We start from the raw sequence: 20,948 nt of genomic DNA on the forward strand, positions 1-20,948 counted from the left end.
CCTGACTATAGCTATTGCACCACCCAAATAATTAGACAGACAAGTTCCAACCTGTACTACTTACAGGGCTAATTGCAGAGGTAAGATTCCAATTGCTCTATTTTTTTCCCATACTCTTTAATGGGTCACATCAACACAAAGGGGCTTCAAAGACACCGACCACTTTTGCAAGTTTATCCACTTGCATAAACTAGATGCTAATATGTCAGGTGGGCATTAGTTTAGGGATTTCTGTGTATCAAATGATGTTTGAATTTGATTGCAAAAAAAAAAAATCAAATATCCCAATTTACTTCCTGAATTTCTGAAAAGAACCATCTGAAAAGAATGTCAAGAAGTGAGTTGGATCTAGAAAGTAAAGTATTCCCAAACCCCTCATTTTACAATAGAAAAACCTGAGATCCAAAATGGGGAAATCACTTACCCAAGGTGACACAATTATAATTAGTGGCAAAACAAGAACTAGGATTCAGGTCTTCTGATTCTTAATACTGAACTCTTTCCACTACACTGTAAGTTTGTTTCTCCATTTTGTTTTTAATATCCAAGGGTGAGGGAGGAGGAGGAGTAACAAAACAATAGAAATTCTGATATGATTTCTTAAGGTTCACCAGTGTGGACTCTATGACTATTTTATGACATTACATAGAGAAAAACCAGGTCCCCCAAAAGGGGGGGAGGGGGAAGCAATAAAATCTATTCCCAAAATGTCCCTATAAGGCATGTGAATGATGAAGACACAATGGTCTCAGGCGGTAAATGGTCAAATTTCAAAGCTTATTTTCAATAAAATGACCTCTTAATAGGAGATGGAGGAATTTGAATATATGATTTTATAAATGGCTTCTCTTCAGAAAATACAGTTAAAAATTCTGAAGAGTGATAAAGGTACAGCTAAGGAAAGGGGATACTTAATACATGACTTAAAATTTAGTAATGTAGCACCATCTCCTCTGAATAGCAGAGTCAGGATTCAAAAAGAGTAAGATGGAATGCAGTAAGAATAAATATTAAATCTTATTCTTGAATTCAAGAAATCAACTTCACAAATATAAGATGGTAAATGGGATGGCTAAAGAACAGGAGTAGTGTCCATGAGCCAATGGCAAGCCAAAATAGCTCATGTTATCCGAAACTATAGTTAAAGCCCATCCCCCACCCAGTATTCTGCGCCAGTCAGATTACATCTAAAAGTACTTTAATTCTGATAAACTAGAGGGAATTCAAAAGAAGGCAAGAATGATTGGTAAAGGTGTAAAGATAATGCCAAGCAGAAGAGAAGATCTGTAGACATTCAACCTCCAGTTTAGAAATTTAGTAGAAAAGAACTTAGGAGGTCTAAATAATTCACTTCAAGTAGACAAATGACATGTCATGTGGACCACAGATTAGACTTGTTATGATTGGCTCCAGAAGAAACAAATGCAAAAGGGAGATGTTATAGAAAGGAGATATAGGTTTGACATAAGGGAAAAAAACTTGCTAATAATCACAATTTTGTAAAAGCGGAATGAGTTGACTCTAAAAGCAGTATCAAGCCTTATCAAAGGCTATCAAAGAAATGACAGATTGTAATGTTAATAGATGGATTTCTTGAGGATCCAGACTAAGTCTCCCAGGTCCCCTCTAGTTCTGAGATACTTTCACAGATATTAAAATAAAAATGGACTTAAAATACAGCGTGAGGAATATGGGTTAGACACAGGAAATAATTTCTCAACAGTAAGCTATGGAAAGGCAGTTTAAGTTAGAGCATGTGAAATAGACTAGCTTTTCACAGACACGGCAGAGACTTCTCTGCATGGGATTGGCTAAGGAAATATCTTAAGGAACTAGAACACAGAATTATAATATTTTAGACTTGAAAGGAACCTTAAAGATCACCTGAAGTCCAACCCTTTCATTTTATCAACAAATGAGAGAGGGAAAATGTGAACTGCCCAAAAGTCACTCAAAAAGTTCATTAGTGGCAGAACCAAAAGCCAAGTCTCAAAACTCTTAGTCCCATATTCTTTCCACTATGCTGCTTCCCTCAAACCTGGTGATTTTGAAAGTGGAGTTATTAAAATAAATACAGATTCCTCAGGGGCTTACTGTGCAATTTGGGGATTATACAGGTTCTGTGCTGCTTCTCTGCCAGTTTTCCCACCCCACCCCACCACCATTCCTAGTATCTATTGGGAGGGTAGGCGGGGAAAGGGAATGTCCATTTTTTCTCTTTAATAGCAACAGTGATAAAAGGACTCCAGCAGGAAGAATGAACTACTACAGATTTAAAATGAGGTTTAGGGATTTTTATCATTTGTTGCCTCAGAACTAAGGGCTGACTGTCAGGTCGTATTATCAAAGGCAATAAAAGGCCTATGAACCAGTAGGGTATGACTATGCTATTCTAAAGGACAGATTTCAAATCTCCTTATTTCCAAGTACAAGCAATCCTAAACCCATGCTCAGCAGGAGGGAGCAAGTTATTCCTCCAAACCAATCAAAAGGAAGCATCTGAAAATGGTTCCGTCAAGAACCGCCAGCAGAAACCATCTGGCCTCAGAGTTCACTTCCTGTCTTGGACATGACTAAGGGAATTTTAGAGGATAAAGGATTCTTATTATTTCACAGAGGGGCATAAAAAGGAACATAAAGGTCCCCAGCCTTTAACCTCTAATGGATACACTTCTCCATCCACTAAACAGAAATCTGCTGAATGTGACAGTCCCCTTTTTTCCTAATGCAATTTAGTCAAAATAGCACAAGGCAAGCTAAGGCTGCAGTTTCAGAAACACTTAAAAAACAGACAAGTGACATAACTCCCAGTACCAAAGCAGTCCTGGAGGCTTCTTTTACCTGCTCTTTATTGTTATTGTTCAGTAAGCCAGGTTTCTTTTTCTTTTTGATAGGACTGGTAGACGTATCTTGAGGAGAATGACCATTTGAAGAATGGGGAGGGCTGGGAAACTTCCTTTTTTGTGCCGTCCGCTCAGCAGAGCCAGGATCTGTAACATACATACACATACACACACAAAAGATCATTTAAAAAGGTTTAACTGACTATCAAAAGGTGGTCTGAAACTTAAAAGGCAAAGACAAACTGTGTAACATACAGTTTCAGATAAATAAAAAAGCTCCCCAGCTTGGAATAAATTATTATGCCCTTGTTAATATTACAGTATAAATACTAATAAATTCTCCCCTCCCTATTTCCTTTAGCCTAGAGGATCCTACTGCCCAATCCCAGTTAACCCCTACCCAACCCATAAGAAATTCCAAGAATATGTGAATAACTTGTGTCTAGAAATATACTAATGGTTATTTTCAAGCACGGGGCCACTCCCAAGGATTTTCTTGGTCTTCTGTTTTGTAAGGCACAGTAGTTTTCCCCAGTGTTTCCATCAAAAGTACAATTTCTCCATCATTCCTCTACTCTCTACATCTAATCACCCCTAATCAAGTTGTAAATAAGCAGTTCTTCCCAGGCAGAACAGGTCCCAACCCTTCTATCAAAGCTAAATGGGAAAAGGGGAAAAAAAAAAAAGAAAGAAAAAAGACCTTTTGATTTCCATCTGAAATGCTTACACACTCCCAAACCCTCATCCCCTTTATTGTCTCCAGCAGCTGGTCTAACCTATAAACAACACATACAATAACTTTCACCTGCAAAGACTTGAATCCACTCCATAGCAGAAATCGACCTCCTTCACTGAAAGAAACATTTAATGCCACCAGCCTGTAATGACGAGGCACTGTATTTCAGGCTCCTATCCTGGGAAACTCAAGCTTATAGGATTTAAGAGAGGAAAGTCTAAGAGCCAAGAATTACTAAAGGTTTAGAGTAATGACAGCATCAAAGACACTTCCCGTGTCGATTATTCTGAATGAGTGGCCTTGGTTGTCTTCTCCCAAATTTTAGCAGTCGAGGCAAGTCCACACAAGCAGAGATAGCTATCAGAGTCCCTTCAATCTAGGCAAGCTAAAACTGGATGGTGTTCAGCTTCCCAATACAATAGGGTTGCTACAAAGACCACCAAGACTGATCTCCCCATGGAGTCACAACCACTTCCAAGTTCTTAAGAGTTGGGTCTGATTTCACAGAAGGGGACCTTTCCCCTTCCCCTTTGCAGCAAGTAAGATCTCTTTTCTCATCACTACTTCCTCCAAAAGGTAATAAGAAACCTGTCTGAAGTCCAGATGTCAATACAGTGGTACCTTGGTACTTGCTGTTAATTGAATTCAAAAGGACAAATGGCAAAAACATTATGTATTGAATGAATTTTTCCCATAATGAGTCATGTAAATTAAAATAATCCCAAATTTTTTTTAATTTTAAAAAAATTAAAATAATCCATTTCTGAACCCCAGAAATTTCACATTTTCAGTGGCAAATTATAAATTGATCAGGTTGTTTTTTGATGCAAAACCTTAAAATCAGACAGACTTATAAATGAAATTTAACTTTATTTAATTTTCCTGACAGGAGTTGATAACCTAATAGGAAAATGGAGAGGTAAGAAGAGAAGAGAAGTTATTGCTTGGGAGGGAAGTCTCCTTCCTATAAAACATCAAGTACCAGTTCAGGGGCTCTTTCTCTTTTCTATTAACACTACTGAATGCTGCTGGAGATTCAGGAGACTCACATTTAGGGAATTTTCAAGGAAACTTGATTCTGCCTACGTTTCAAGATGTTTCTGAAGTAAGACATTGATCATTAAACAAGTCTACACTTCAGCTTGCTAGAAGCTTTGTCAGGGTGATACATTTCAACAAAATTTAATCAACCAATTTAGAACATATTTCTTTTAGCAGTGCAATAGGGGTGGAAAAAATTTCTCAGTCACTCACTATCTGTTGCTGATCCCTTTGAAGTTCCTACAGCTTCTCAGTGCTGAACTCTTTCCTGTGCTCCTCTACTAACTCTTCAATGTCTCCCTCAATAACCTCCAGGCCCAGGGACTTGCCCAGAGACCCAATATCCTCCACAATTGGCTAAAGTAAGTCCCAAAGCCTTCTGGCCACAATCACCTCCAGGCAGTGTTCATGGTCTTGTAAGAAACTTCATGCCAGGACTTACCTAACAGAGTGACACAGTGGAGTACACTGAACTGGTCTTTCCAGAATCTAGGTCAACTCAACATCCAAGGTCACTTCAAAGCACCCCTGGGAAAGAGCTTTAGTTTACAGTTTTTTTTTAAATTTGAGACGACCTCCTGGTCCATGGGCTGGAGAAAAGTTGTGTTAGGGGACAAGAACTTCAAAGCTAAAAAAATTAACCTCCTCCAGTTAGCCATCCTCCAAGTCTGAAGTGTGAACGGCAGCACTGTCCATCATTAACAGATCCCCCAGAGGTAGTTCTTTTTCCTTTAAAAGATTATTTTACACTGGGGCCAAACACTTTACTTATCCATTTGATGAAGAACTACTTAGTTGCCCAAGCTTTGCTGTTGGCCCTCCATATTACACTTAACTTCCTTTGTATTGAATTTTTCTCTCTTGAAAACTCGAGGGTGATAGACTAGTAGGGGTTTAAGTTTTAAATCCCCACTAGCATTCTCACACAACAACAGTGTTAGCCTGTCCTTAATCAGCTTGTACCCTGGCAGTGCCTTGTCTTCTTGAGTGATACAGATTCTGTTCGGCATTCTCTTCCAAAATAAACCAGTCTCATCACAACTGAAGACCTGTTGGAAAATAAAACCCTCAGCCTCTACATAGTCCCTAAACTTACTAACAAAGGTTTCAGCAGCTTCTTTGTTGGCACTGTCGGCCTTTCCAGGCCTCACCATACTATGAATGCCCGTTTGCTTTTTAAATTTATCAAATCATCCATGACTGGCTTTAAACACTTCACTGCGCTCACCACAATGTTTCAGCCTTGTCTTTTAACAGATCTGCATGCAATTGTTTTGCTTTCTTGCAAATAATTGCCTCAGAAATACTATCACCCACTAATTGTTTTACATTAATCTAAATGTACCATTTCTCCATTTCTTCCAATGTATATGACTTTTGCTTAGTCACAGCCTTCACACCTTTAGCCACTCTAGCTCCTTTAATAGCTTCCTTATTTTTCACTATCATAAAGCTCATTGTTCCAGATATTTTGTACCTAGTATCCAGATTAGATACTCAGCTACCACATTCGTACTTAGCTATTATCTTTTTTTCTGTTTTATTGTGATTCTCTTTAATTTTCTTTTCTGCTGTGGTATCACTAACCTTCTTCAAACTCATGATGACTTTTAAGAACAAAAAGCTTGAAATTTAAGAAAAGGGGGCACAAAAAAGTACATGGACAAATAAATATGTGACACAAGCTCAGTATAGGTTAGATGGGATGCAGAGGGGCGTCTTGATTTATACAAGTTTTATATATGACAAGGACGACAATGAGTGCTAAGCAAGAATTGAGTGCTGAAGCATTTTTTTTCCTATAGAAATGTGTCAAACACCAAATTCAATGAGTTTTAAGGTTGTATGTATGACTGTAATTCTACCAGCTCAAAAACAATCCTCAAAGCAGATTAGGAACTAGCCAGAGACAAGGGACAAAAAGAAGCTTTTGACTAAGTGTTTCTATCAGAGTCTTCTAGAAAAAATAATCACAATTCAGAAGAAAATAGACAAGCACAACAGCTTAGAAACTAAAAGGTTGAATTTAGTATATGCTTTTTTTTAAAGCAAGATATTATGTAATAGAATTCAATTTATGGTTCCAAGAGTAATTTTCTTTGTTCTTTGTACATTGAAATGCTCATGTTTGTTGGTATTTGCAAAGTTCAAAATAACAACAACAACAAAAATCACAAAACAGCAGCTCAGGAACTGTCTTTCAGTCTATGCAAGACAAATTGTATTATTTTCCAAATGAAAATAGTGCATGACATCACTCTGAAAATCTCAGTTTTGGACAATTCAGCAAAATGTAGTTCCAAAGTAAAATTTCTAATAGCATCTTGCCAAAGAATGCCTCCTGAAGAGACAGCAAGCAAATGATTTGGGCGGATGAGTAATAAAAAAGTCTTCTCGGTGACTCATTGGACACAACTTGTCTTTGAGCTGAGAATCATTTTGATTAACTCCAAGAGTCAAGTCAAATCAACAAGCATTTTTATTAAGCACCTACTAGATGCCAGTCTCTAATTGCTGGGGATTTGAAGAAAGGTCAAAAAAAAAAAAAAAAAAAAGGCCTGCTTTCAAAGAGCTCACAATTTAAAAGGCAATAACAGCTAACATTTATATAGCATTTCAGGTTTGCAAAACCTCTAATGTTCTATCATTTTGCTCCCTTCAATAACCTGAAAGGTAGATGTCATTATTCCCATTTTACAGATAAAGAAACTGAGGTTAAATGACTTGCTCAGAGTCACACAGCTATTCTGTATGTGAGGAAGGAGAGGAAGTCAGTTCTTCCCAAATCCAGTACTCAATTCACTGTACTCTCTAGACGGCAGGCTATTTTAAGGAAGTGCGCTCCAAAACCAGGTCAAAGCAATTTTTTTCTTTTTCTTTTTTTTTTTTTCTTTTTCTTTTTCTTTTTCTTTTTTTTTTTTTTGGGGGGGGGGGAATAGGGAAGAGGTGGATAAGGATATAAAGCGTGATTTGTCCAGAAAAAAAAGCTAGTGTCTGACGCCACTTTTGAACTTAGCTCCCCCTGACTCCAGAGACAGGCTCTAACCATTTCAACACCCAGTTGCCTTACAGTGGGATGAGATCTTAAAAAGAAAATTCAAATTCAGTTCAACTTCCTCATTTCAGGACTGAACAAAGTAAGACTCAAAGTGGGGTTGTGACTGTAACATGATGCAGTGAAAAAGGAACTAATTAACCTGGAGTTAAAGGATCTGGATTCAAATTTCAGCTCTCTTCTTTTAATGTCTATGTGATGTTGGATAAGTCACATCTTCAAGTTGTTCGTTTCCTCATCTTTAAAACAGGGTGAAAGGAATTGGACTAAATTATCTCTAATGTGCCTTTCTAATACCTTGTACCTAAAAATCAGTTTCAGACAGAATTCTTCTTCCCATTTAGTAATCACAACTTAGTGTCTCCTTTAGCAACTAATTTATATTACCTATGGCTGAAAACTATGAGTTAGGTAACCTAAGATAGCAAAAGGAAGAGAAAATAAGATTAGACAGATTTTGCTTCTCAATACCCTTCCACATGATCTTTTTCTTCCCTTCCTGCTTTTCCCCTCTTCCATCTCTTCTTCCTCTCATTTCTTCATCCCTCTCTCTCCTTCAGTTCCTTTTCCCTCCTCTTTACTTCCCTACTTTTCTCTTTTCCTCTTCTTCCCTCTCTCCCTCTTTCTCTCGTTCCCATCACTGTTTTTTCCTCTTCCTCTCTTTCTCCCTTCTTTTTCCCATCTTCCTTCTCCTTCTCTCTCCCTCTTTCTCCCATTTTGTCTCTCTGTCTTCCTTCTTTCTTCTCCCTTCACCCTCTTCCTCCCTGTCTGTCTCTCTGTGTCTCTTTCTCTCTCTCCCACTTTCCTGCAAGTTCCATTGAACATATGATTCAATTTAGAAGGGACAAAAGAAAGCCACCAAAAAAACAAACAAACAAAAAAAAAAACCAGAAAGATCATAAAATCAAATAATTTGAGGTCTGTGGAAAGGGTCTAAAAGATATCTAATTCAAGTCCTTCATTTTACAAAGAAGAAAGCAAGGGACAGAACAAAGAAGGAACTTGTTCACCAGACACATACCATGTCCTAAGACTTTTGTTCTTATCTCAACACAAAGCTTTAGGTCCAATTCTACTTCAAGTTACAAACACAAGCAATTCCCACTGGGGGTGGGAGTCGGGCACCTGTTATCAGAAGGGTAGAAATGTAATAGGTCACACATCTGTCAATACCAAAGAGCCAAAAACAAAAGCATCTCGGGAGAAAAATTAGGGAGCTTTTTAAAAGGATTTTCGCTGCTGAATTAGATGTCTGAAAGATACAAAAACCTTTTCCGTTCTGACCAAAAATCAGGACATAGTTTGATGAAGAATGTTCCTTTTACGAAATTTCATTAAAAACATACTTGCTCTTCTTGAAATCAGTACTACACTGGAAAAATCCAGGGCACATGACTGCCATACATAGAGGGAAGAGATCATGTTTATTTGTATAGAGTTTGAGCAAGTTTCCTCTCCCAATAGTTCCCTATATCAATAAAATCACAATCCCGATCGATCCCTATACTACTGTTTTGAAGTTTATGAAATAAAACCTCCCAACTATCCTGTGAGGTAAGAGGTGTTACTAATATCCTTTCATTCAGACTCCCTTCAAGGAAAAAAAAAAAAAAAAAAAACAGAGAGAAAGAGAGAGAATAACAGAGCCAGCATTCTACCCATAATTTCAGACAACACTGGAAGGGTAGTTCCTTTTTGTACCTCTATTTTCTCCCATGTAAAACCCATGTCTCCTGACTCCAATAACAAAATCATTTTCACTACTGAGCAAGAGCAAGTTGGACTTGGGATCAGATCAGGAGGACCTGGGTCCAAATTCTACCTTAGATACTTACGAGCTTATGCAATCATGAACAAGCTAGTTCACCTCTTTCAGACTCCAGTTTTTAAGCTATAAAATAGGGATAATGATACTAAAATAGGGATAATGATACATGTAGTTCCTACTTCATGGGGATGTCAAAAGAATCAAATGAGATAATGTATGAGAAGTACACAGTAAGCAGCAGTCAGTCCCTTACTACAAGCCTAAAAGAGAGCAAATTAGAATTCTGCACAAATAGTTCTAGAAATCTCCCACCAAAGAGGTCAATCAATAACCAATCAACAAGTTAAATACCTCCATGCCTTCCCTCAGACGATTATCTACAATTGTTTGCATTTTGTCCCCCTCTCCACCCATTACCATCCCTGAGGATAAGAGCTGCTTGGGGGTAGAAGAGGGTAGGAGTGGCCTTTCTTGAAGTCTCCAGTGCTTAGCACATAGTAGGCACTTAAATGCTAGGTGACTTTCTCAACAAATATTTATAAGTTCTTGCTACAGGCCAAGCCTAATACTAGGCCCTAGAAATACAAATACAAAGAATAAAACCATCTCTAATCAAAAAAAGCTTGGATTCCAACATGAATGACAGGGTTCTGCTTTGTGCTCACTGTTCACTTCCTTATCACCTTTCCTCCCCATCCCAAAGAAGATTTTTAAAAAAATATATTTGATAGACTAGATGGATATAGGGCAGATCTCAGGGCCAAGATGACTTTAATTCAAATACAGCTTCTGACAGATACACAGACTATGGAGACACCTACTATGTGTCAATCACTGTGCTAAGCACTTTCAAATATTATCTCATTTGGTCCTCACAACAAGCCAGGAAGGTAGATGCCCTTATAATCCACATTTTACAGTGGAAGAAACTAAGAAAAGGTATGGATTTGCAATAGTCAAAGTGTTTTTCTCCTGGGGAAATTTCCCCTATACTGATTAAATTACTGTATATATTACATATATAAATGTATGTTATATTTATGTAGTGTATATATTATATATAGTATATAGTATATGATATATGAACATATATAAAATACACATACACACACAGACACAAATATATATATATATATATATATATGTATGTATATATATATAAATCAGAGGCTCAGAAAAGCGTTAATGTGTAGGAGGTGCTGCTTCTAAAAAGAATGACTCAGGGACATAGCATGGGGAAAAAGCAGGATGAGACAGAATATTTTCCCTTGACAACATTCAAACACTATCTCATGAATCTGGAAAGCCTGTTGGTATGGAGTACTAACTGGAAGAAGAAACAGTCATGTGAGATTAGCTCCAGCACTAAGACCAGAAACAGATTTCATTAAAAAGCACAATTCCATTTCGAAATGCTCTTTTAAAATTTAAGTAAAGCCTTGATTTTCCAAGTGGCCTACACCAACCCCACTCATTAATAGTGCAATTCTGCAAACCTTCCACTTCTGTCCCAAAGCAGATTTCTTCTCCCTCCCCCTCAGCTAAAGAGGGCAAGGGAATCAGTGCTAAAAAAAAACACATTCACCATCTCGCTCCATCGGCATCTTGGCTCCTTTGTTCTTTACTCCTCTCTCTGTCGTATGTGGTTGAGAAACGTGGATGTTGCTGGGCTTTTGATTAATGGAGCTGGGTTGTTTTTGTTTTGTTCTTGTCGCATTTAAATGCTGTTCACATGAGCCTGTTCAAGTCTGAACTAGGACAGAACACCAATGTATGTTCCAAAACATACATTTGTTTCCGGCTGCTACTAAAGCTGCATTCGCTCTCCTTCCACTATGAACAGGCCCTGTGCAGCTCATATATCAGGCTCCTAGTTAGTACACACAGCTCCCTTCAGATCTATAGCAGACACCTCCATTTCATTGACCATCGGGCATTCCTTCCCCCACATCCGCCTCTGGGATCACACACAGACTCCTCAGAGCTCTGAGCTCTCCAGCCCAGGAAATGACGCATCATTACTGGGAATTTAGTCTCTGAAGCTGGAAAAGACAGGCCTGGTGATTACTACTCACAGCCCTGGGCCTGTAGTAGATTTGGAGGTGTCTTAAAATTTCTTAATGCTGTCAACAATACAATTGTCTGAACCATCTTCTCTGTGGTAGTCAGTAATAAACCTGGATATAAGAAGGATGACAAGGAGCTAATGAAAAATCACTTGGGAGGTAGAGGAGAGGTTGGGGGAGGGACTGGTGGGCAAAGGTGAGGAAAGTGTCAAAGATAGTTGCTAATATAGCTGAACAGACCAGGCTCTAATCCACAACTGGTGAGCTTTAACTTGTTTACTGATCACAGGCAATTCTCTGAACAAAATTCAGATTTAGCTCGGGAAAGGGTGATCTTTACTGCTACCACCCCTCACACCCCCCACCCTACACCCCCGCCCCCTTCATTTTACAGATGAGGAAAAAGAGGCCCAGGAAGGCTAAAATGAACACACTTAGGGTTAAGAGTCAGAACTGGGATTCAAAAACAAGTCCAAATCCAATACATTTTCCACTATACCACCAAATAAAATTCACTGAATTGGCATATTTAAATTTTTCTTAAGGATTCTCTAGGAGTCTGTCTATTCTTCATATTCTGGGTTTTTTTTTCCCTGCTTTCCCTATATCGCATCCCTGACAAACAGACTTTTCCAGATGTAAGCGACCAAGTTTTATCCTCTACCCATCATTGCCAAGTATTCCCATCAAGCAGTACCAGTTCCACACTTTGAGCCCATTTTGTGAAACTGGACAACCCTGAGTTGAATATGACAAACAAAATGAAGGCAGGAAAGCCTTGGGACTACTCGCTCTATTCCAAATGAACGTACAAACATACTACATCTACCGAATTGCACTGTTCCTCGGGATAAAGTCAGGACATAAACACAGAACCCAGAAATTATTGGGCCATCAGGTATAAATGAAGAGATTGCACTTGGGGTAATTGCTAACACTCCATTGCCTACTTCAAACATGACCACATGCTGTTCTCTAGGGCAACAAAGCAGAAAACAGTTAATAATTTCAAAGCATTTTTTTTTAAAGACCCAGAGAACAGGGTACCCAAACGGGACATGCCACTTAGAAGCAACAAGAATTCTCCCAAGCCACTACTTAAACAATAATGAACCAAAACCCCAGAAATGCCTGGGGAGGGGGGGGGGGGGAGACAGAAGGGGGGAGGGGTGCTAAGGGAGGCGGGGAAAGCATGGGGAGAGACAAAGCCCCAAAGAGAAAGCAGGCCCCAGCCAAGTTAAACACGTGCAAAAAGCTTACAGTTCTTTAGGAAGCCCTGATTTTCTACACTATGATCCTAGATATTTCAAAAGGAGCCAAATCCCACTAAACAGGAGCTATTTTGGAGAACCACCCTGTATCATAGCCTTCCTAATCTCTGCAACTGGATAGCCATGTGTTTCTGGAAATGGGGTTTTTATTTAAGATCCCCCAAGCTAGCAAATAAAAAAAAAGCAATCTCTCAGACTGGGCACATCTACTTCCAGAACAGATATTACACATCTCAGCCTTGATCTCAGGGACCTCTTTTTCGATGTGAAATTCTCATCAAGATCAATGAAAGGTCCTGAGGATTCTAGCTGGGCTGGAGTATGGAGAAACAGTCAATTTCCAAATGTGAAACAGACATTAGGAAATAAGTAACTGAGGGGGATGGCGGCAGGCACAAGATCCAGAGGAAAATATAAATTCAAAGCACACAAGGCCAGACACCCAAACCCGGTGAAAAAGCACTTACCAGCCATTGAAAAATTAGGTAGGTGATGGTCAGCAGGCACAGCCACATCAGAAGAGGGTTTTCAAGAGGCTTCTGCTCGCAGGCTTTTTTTCCCCGGCTGGCTTGTTATTAGTGAGAAGGCCTCTCCCAGGGAGGAGGAGGGAAAGGAGAGGCTGGGAGTTATCTCCTCCTATTGCTGCGACTGCTTTCTCTTATTAGGTTCCCCACTGGTGCTAGAATCCCACCACCTCTTTGCAATCTTCTGTGTACAGTGCAGCCGAAGTGGCCTAGCCCACCAAAGCCGTTTATAGATATTTACTATAGTGGCAATCTATCAAACATGACAGCAGTTCAGCTCAGATTAAAGTCTTTGTTGCAATTCACAGCAACAGGCCTATTTGCACCAAATGCTACACATGCAACAGAATATAAACTGTCCTGCTCATTAATGCAAGGAAGAGCTGCAGCGTGATCAATAGTTCTGTAAAGATGGCATGTCTCTCGGCCATGCTAGTTAGGGAAAGGGCACCATCTTGTGTGCTCTCAGAATGTAGCCCAAAGGAGCTTCTTCCGCTGGAATGTCAGCCAACAGGAACTTGGAGCAGCAAGCACCAAGCCCACACCAACCAGGGTCGGAAAGCCATTAAGGGGGATATTCACATGCAAAAGGTGAAAACAGCAGAACCAGCTATGCAAGACAGAGAGTGCCGAGAGTCTGGGGAAATGAGGCTGATTTGCAAATGAATTCAGGGCTGCTCCAGGACAATTGCTAGACCACAAAGAAAGAGATTTTCGGCCAGGTCTCTAATCTCCTTTAGGATGAAGCCTTAGGAAACTGGGGACACCTCTACAGGAATTTCCTGATTGGGGCAGTGCCAGGTTGTGTGGAATTTTACATGCAAAATAATGGGCCTCCCCAAATCCCAGATCCAGGCAGTCCTTATTATTTCAGCTTGTGCCCTGCAGGTCTGGCTCAATTCAATTTATTTACATGTAAAAAAAAAAAGCACTTAAAGTCAGGCCAAATCACTGCGAAGAAAATGTGGTACAACTGGTTTCCTTTGGCTTTTAAATACCTGGTTACAAATAGTCCCAAGTTCACTAGTTTTTGGGTCTCACTACCTGGTGGAATTCCTCTCGAAAGAAATTACTTATCAACTCCCTAGGAGCCCCCAACATTTTGCAAAACATAAACATCTGCTCCCGGCATTCAACAGGCAGCAGCGGAGAGCATTTGACCAGCAAGGAGGACAAAGCAGGGATACTTTATAAAAAGAAAAAAGGTTCTGTGCTTTGAGGAATAAATTGGAGAGAGGGGAGGCAGAGAAGGGAGGAAAGCAACAAGAGAGGAAAGAAAAAAACAGCCAGTGATTCTTTAAGTTAAGAGGAATCAGGGGCCATATTCGGGCCAACGGCTCGCTTCCCCAAAGCCCACCCTGGCCAAAGAATTCAAAAGGAGCCGAGAAATGTTTCCCAATCCCGACTCTGATATCGCCTGAGTCAGTGCCCCTGGGGAGAAAGATCCTTCTCAGGGTGTACTGTAAACCACCCTGAACTTTCTGGCTGTGCCAAAGCAATAAGCACTTATTAAATGCCTACTACATGCCAGCCACAGGCCTGGGCCCCGGAGATAAAAGAGGCAAAAGACATTCCCTGCCCTGAAGGAGCCTAGAGCCTAATGGGGAGGAGTGGAGGAGAGGGAGGGGAACAAGATAGGATAAATTAGAGATAATCTTGGAGGGCAGGCAAGAAGATTAAGGCCGGAGAAGGCTTCTTAAAGGTGGTGAGACGATAAGTGGGGCCTTCAAGGAAGCCAGGACAATGTATAAAGAGAATCCAGGGCTCTCTAACACCACATCAAGTGCCTTTTGCACAATATGTAAATTTAATGTTAATTATATGTAACATGTAAAATTAATTTCTCTGGGCCTTAGTTCCTCTATTCTAAAATGATAATGATGATGTAGACTACAATAATAATCATCAATATCTCCCAAGTTGTTGTAATGCCATAAATCACTATTAAAATGAGAGCAGTGATTATTATCATTACATGAAACCTCTTCACTCTAATGATGTCATTGGTCCTCTTCAAGAACAAAGGACGAATAATGACAATGTGAAACCTCTATTTCCCTTAAAGAGAAAATACAGCACAGAAGGAAGGGTGGACATCATAAAACCTAGGGCTCAAATGTCACCGTTGCCCCTTAACAGTTGTTAAAACAAGTCATTTCAACTCTGGACTTCAAGTTACTCACCTATAAAATGGGAAGAATAATCATCTCACAGGATTCTTGTGATTACTACATGAGATACTATATATAATAGGTAGCAATTAGGTGGACTGACTTTCTCTGGTTTAGAACTTCACTTAATTCCATTCACTTCTAACATCTACAATCTACTACAGGCAAGGGCTTGTACCAGATGCTAGCAGGGAAAAAAAATTAATATACTGCCGAATGGTCTTCTTTATCATTATTTAAATAGCAATTATGGAGAAAGGTCCAAATAGCCTGATACAAATTTTGTGACTTGTTTTAAAAAATAATAATAATAACCACCCTTACTTTAAAAAAAAAAAAAAAGGCTATTTAAGATTATGTGAGACATGTAAATCCCTCATACATCTGGAAGAGGGTGATTATTAGTCATTATTAAAACTGAAATTCATTTGTGTTCTATGGCTATTACTCTATAATCTCAACAAGCCTTTATTAAAAGCCAACTAGTGCTAGGCACTTTGGTAGGCCCTAGAGAATGCAAAGACAAAACTGTTGCTACCCTCAAATAACTTACAACCCTACTCTTGGGAAACAAAAGGTTCACAGATGAGCAAAAGCAAAATAAAGTAACAAAATAAATACAAAGTAATTTCTGAAAGGGAAGACACTAGCAACTGGGAGAATCAGAGTTGGTGCTTTGTTGTTGCTATTAGCACTTTATTTGAGCCTTGAAGAATAGAAATATTAAGAGGGGATAGGTTAAAAATGGGAAAGCTGGAAGAATCAATAGATAAAACATGGGCCTTGAAGTAAGGGAGACATGAGTTCAAATACATTCTCAAGACATTTACTAGCTGCACTAGGTGGGTAAATCATTTAATCCTAATTGCTAACAAAAACAAAAACAGGAGTTAAAGAGGGAGAGAATTGCAGGAAAAAAAAGATACCTTGTACAAAAGCAGGGAAATGAAAGACAGTGTAATAATAGAACCCTAGATCTGGGTTAAAATCCCTCTTCTGACACTTACTCCGTGTAACCTTGGACAAGAGTTATATAATCTCTTAGCCTCAGTTTCTCCATGTGTAAAAACAAAGAGACTGAACTAGACAGCCTCTAATAAGGTACTTCCAGCTCTGGATCTACAATCTTTTGGACATTTTAGCTGGAAAATAAGTTTTAAATGACTTCCAAAAACAGTCTTATTCCTCCTCTTCCTAGCACTGAGGAGCAGGTGGTTAGTGAATATTTGTTAATGATTAATGCCCAATTCCATTCTGAATGCACAATTAAGACCCAGGAATGCATTTTCCCTAGCAATTAGTTCCCTTTGGAATTGTGATCTATGGCAACTATAGGACTCAAGGTGAAGAAGCAACTGTCAAAAGAGTTAGAACTTCTGCCTAATTAAGTGCAGTCAATAAATATGAAAGAATCATAAAAACCTCAAATGTCAGATCTGGTAGATAACAACAATAATAATAATAGCTAGTATTTATGTAGCACTTTAAAATCTGAAAAGTATTGTCTCATTTAGTCCTCAAAACTCTTTTGAGAGACAAGTATTGTGTGCCCATTTTATAAATGAGGAAACCCAGAGAGATAGTGATTGATTGGCCCAGGTCGCATAGCTATAAAAATCTTCTGAGGCAGAATTTGAATTCAGGTCTTCCTGGGTACTCTCATCACTGTGCAAGCTAGATGGCTCAGAACCTACAATGTGAGAGCTAGAAGGGATCAGAGACAATGTATTACAATTATCTCATTTTCCCAAGGAGGATAATTAAGACCAGGAAAAGGGAAAGGATACAGTGAAATGCAAAGCAAGGGTGGAACCAATACCATCCTATGGACTCCAGTCCTTCTTTGTCCATAATGACTTTACACAGAAAGGTTCAAAATCTGAAACTTATCTCTGCTCCAAAGTGTTTTTTGGAATGGAGGCAGAGATAGCATGATTATATAACCTGCCTCATAAAAAGAGAGGAGGAAAAAGAATTTATTAACTGCCTATTATATGTCGAACCCTGAACTAAGAGCTTTTCAAACATCTCATTTGATTCTTATGGCTGGGCAGTAAGTGCTATTACTACTACTGCTACTACTATTACTATTACTACTACCACCATTATTATCATCATACTCATTTTACAGCTTATGAAACTTAGGCAGCCAGACATTAAGTGACTCCCTCTGAATCCCACACCTAATAATTGTCTGAGGCCATACTGAACTCAAATCTTTCTGTCTGACTCCAGGCTCAGGATTTTATCCACCGAGACACCTAGCTACTTAGAATATAAACTCCTGGAGAGCAGGGATTGTTTTATTCTTCGAATTTTTATTCTCAAATCAAGTACATAAAGGCACTTAATAAATGTTTGTGGATTGACTATTTCCAAAAAGCTAATCACAAATTTACCTTTAAAAAATTCACTTTCCAGGTCAGCCAGGTGGTAAAATGGATAGAGGACTGACTTGAGTTCAAATGTAATTCAGAAACTTACTAGCCTTGTGACCCTGGACAAGTCACTTAACCCTGCCTTAAAAAAAATTTTTTTTTAATTTCTTTTTCCACACGCCTTTTCAATGGTAAAGGAGGGGCTATAGAGAGGGAATGTGAAGTTGAAAAATTTTTGAAGAATGCTAAAACATTTAACCTATGTCAGATCACTTATTATCTTAGGAAGGGAGGAGTTAAGGGAAGGAGGGAAAATTTTTAGAATACAAAGTATTCTAAAAATGAATGTTTTTTTTTTAATGTAAACTATGTTTATCTTTATTTGGAAAACATTATTTTAAAAATCTGAAAAATGAAATATGAAAAAACAAAAAAAAGAATGTTTGAATACTTTACAAGTATTTGGCAAATAAAAGACTATAGGAAATTAACCAAAAAAAGAGTGAAAACTATCTTTACATGTATTTGGAAAAATAAAATACTGAGGAAAAAAAAATAAAACGAGCTGGAGAAGGGGGGGGGGGGGGAAGCATGCTAAAAGATTTTAAAGAAATTACTTTCAAAACAGTAGTGAGTCCCAAGGATCCACTAGAAAAAGCTCTGGAACTGAGACATGAGATAAAGCCTCTCTCACATGACTAGTTGTTAAGACCAGATATAAGGACTGAACTGATGGTTTCAATGGCAGAGGAAATCCAAGTGAGGAAATTCCCTATATTCAATGCAGGTGGATTCAGGTTTACAATGATGTTCCTAAAAAAGAATGAATCTGACCACATTACCCAGGCACATACTCCTCCCCCCCAACTCAAAAAAAAACTCTCCTTAGCTCCCTCCCTATCACTTCTAGGATCAAATAACAAATCAAAGGCTCTTTACACAGCCCCCACCATCAACTACCCTGAAATTCAGTAACATGGACCTGCCTCCTTGTTACTCCCTATTTCCCACTCCAGGTACCTTTACTAGATTATCCTTCTTGGCTGAAATACTTTCTCTTAGCCTTCTCCCCATCCCCCACTCCTCATCTATGCCTTTTGCCTTCCTTGGGTTCCTTCAAGTACCAGCTAAAGTCCCATATTCTATGGCTGGCCTTTTCTAGGCCCTAGGTCTTGTACTTTCCAATTTATCCAGCACTTAGCTTGTTTGTAATAGTGATTTCCATGCAGTCTCTCCCATTAGATGACAGCCTCCCAGAGGGCAGGAATTGACTTTTATACCTTTCTTTGTATCCTCAACATTTAGCTCAGGGCCAGGCTTGTAGAAGACACTTAATAAATCTTTATTGATTGACTGACTGACTTGAACCCAGGTCTTGAAACCATCTCTTTATCCACTATGGCACAGCAAATCATTTAACCTCTCTAAGCTTCTATTTTTTCATCTGTAAAAAGGAGGACAGTAATATCCAAGGTACCCAGCTCACAGAATTATTGTGAGGATCAAATGAGATAATGTACATTAAGTGCTTTGTAAACCTTAAAGAGCCATATAAATGTCAGCTATTATTAATATTATAAAGCACACGTTATGATTGAAAAAGGAGGTGGACTAGTCATGTAGTGTGAGTAAGAGATAACAGATGGACAGGCTAAGTGCTATACTGAAATCCATGAAATATTAATAGAATGAGAGAAAGGCCTCTAGTGCATTGGGAAAATCCTCTGTGGCAGATTTATAGAAAAGCACAGAAAAGACAGACAGCATGAGAAGGTAGTGAAAGGTTGCAATCTGTACTGGAGGAGAGCACCCCAAGTTGATGGCATCATAGTCCATTAAAGAAGGAGCTGCCTAGTGAATGCAGAAATCAGAGATAAGGTGAGGGGGGAAAAAAAACATGACTGGCCAGAATAATTCCCTACCATTAACACTGTGTGGTATAGAGAAAACAATACTGAATTTGCAGACAGAAGGACTTGGGTTCCCTTTAGAGCACTGCTACTTAATACCTGTGTGACTCTGAATAAGTCACTTCCCCTCTAGGGATCCCCTCCCTTGTAAAATGAGAGGATAAATCTTTGCATGCATTTGGAAAAGCAAAATGTATTTTAAAAAAAAGGGGGGGGGGACAGAATAAAGAACACATAATAATTCTGCCCTTTAAAATAAATAAATGAATAATGAATGATGAAAACTACCTTTACATTTTCATGATCTATTTCTGAATGAACCAGCAAAAAAAAAAAAAAAGAACACAGCTTTCTTTAAGAAAAACAGACTACCAACTAATAGATCTCCAGAATTCTCATTAGGCATCTTGGGATCATCACTGAATCCTAATATTTTTTCTTCATGACTACAACAAATTACTTCCCAACTCAAACTGTCTCCTCATCTATAAAAAATAATAATTATTGTTCTATACCATGTCACAGTGTTATTTGTAAGAAAAGTGCTTTTTATAAACAGTTAAGTACTACTACATAAACACTGAGTTATTAATATTAGTATTATTAGGCCCTTGAGCCATAAATTTCTATTGACCCAAAATAGGTATCTCATTTTTTATGAATTCTGCCTAGTGACCTGGTGAGATAGTCCAGGACTAGGGGAATAGCTTTGCAAATAAAACACTCTGGTTGACATTCCCTAAGATACTCAACTACCAGTTAGGCACCTATCAGGAGGGTCAATCTACTTCATTTGGTGCTTCTTTTTTGTTATTGTTTAGTCATTTCAGTCTTCATGAACTAATCCTTCATGAACCCATTTGGGATTTTCTTAGCAAAAATACTAGAGTGTTTTCCATTTCTTCTCTAGCTCACTTTTTACAGATAAAGAAACTGAGGCAAATAGAATCAAGTGACTTGCCTAGGATCACACAGCTAGTACATGTCTAAAGTGGGATTTAAACTCAGGGTCTTCCTGACATCAGATGCAATGCTCTATCCACTGTGTCCCTTACCTGCTTCATTTAGTACTAGCCTTAACTAATCACCTTTCACTCTCAACATAACACACTTATTCCCTATATCTCTGCCTTCTAAAGCTGATCTTTTTACATGGAACATGTTGCCTTCATCCTCCTCTCACTG

At 38.7% G+C, this 20,948-nt stretch overlaps 1 protein-coding gene across 5 annotated transcripts in view; it reads right to left on the minus strand.

Annotated features, from left to right (window-relative positions):
• The window catches only part of ZMYND8 (zinc finger MYND-type containing 8), a 116,242-nt gene that overhangs the window by 68,975 nt on the left and 26,319 nt on the right, over positions 1-20,948 (minus strand). For 3 of the 5 annotated variants that reach the window (XM_051976525.1, XM_051976522.1, XM_051976523.1), the window contains exon 3: positions 2,842-2,990. In XM_051976525.1, the coding sequence (XP_051832485.1) occupies positions 2,842-2,990 (149 nt within the window). Of the gene's footprint in view, positions 1-2,841; positions 2,991-11,028; positions 11,266-13,247; positions 13,573-20,948 lie in introns of those variants that run through there. The other 2 variants (XM_051976526.1, XM_051976524.1) reach the window with 2 other exon arrangements.

This window comes from Antechinus flavipes, chromosome 2 (assembly GCF_016432865.1).
Source record: "Antechinus flavipes isolate AdamAnt ecotype Samford, QLD, Australia chromosome 2, AdamAnt_v2, whole genome shotgun sequence".
NCBI classification, from domain to species: Eukaryota; Metazoa; Chordata; class Mammalia; order Dasyuromorphia; family Dasyuridae; genus Antechinus; species Antechinus flavipes.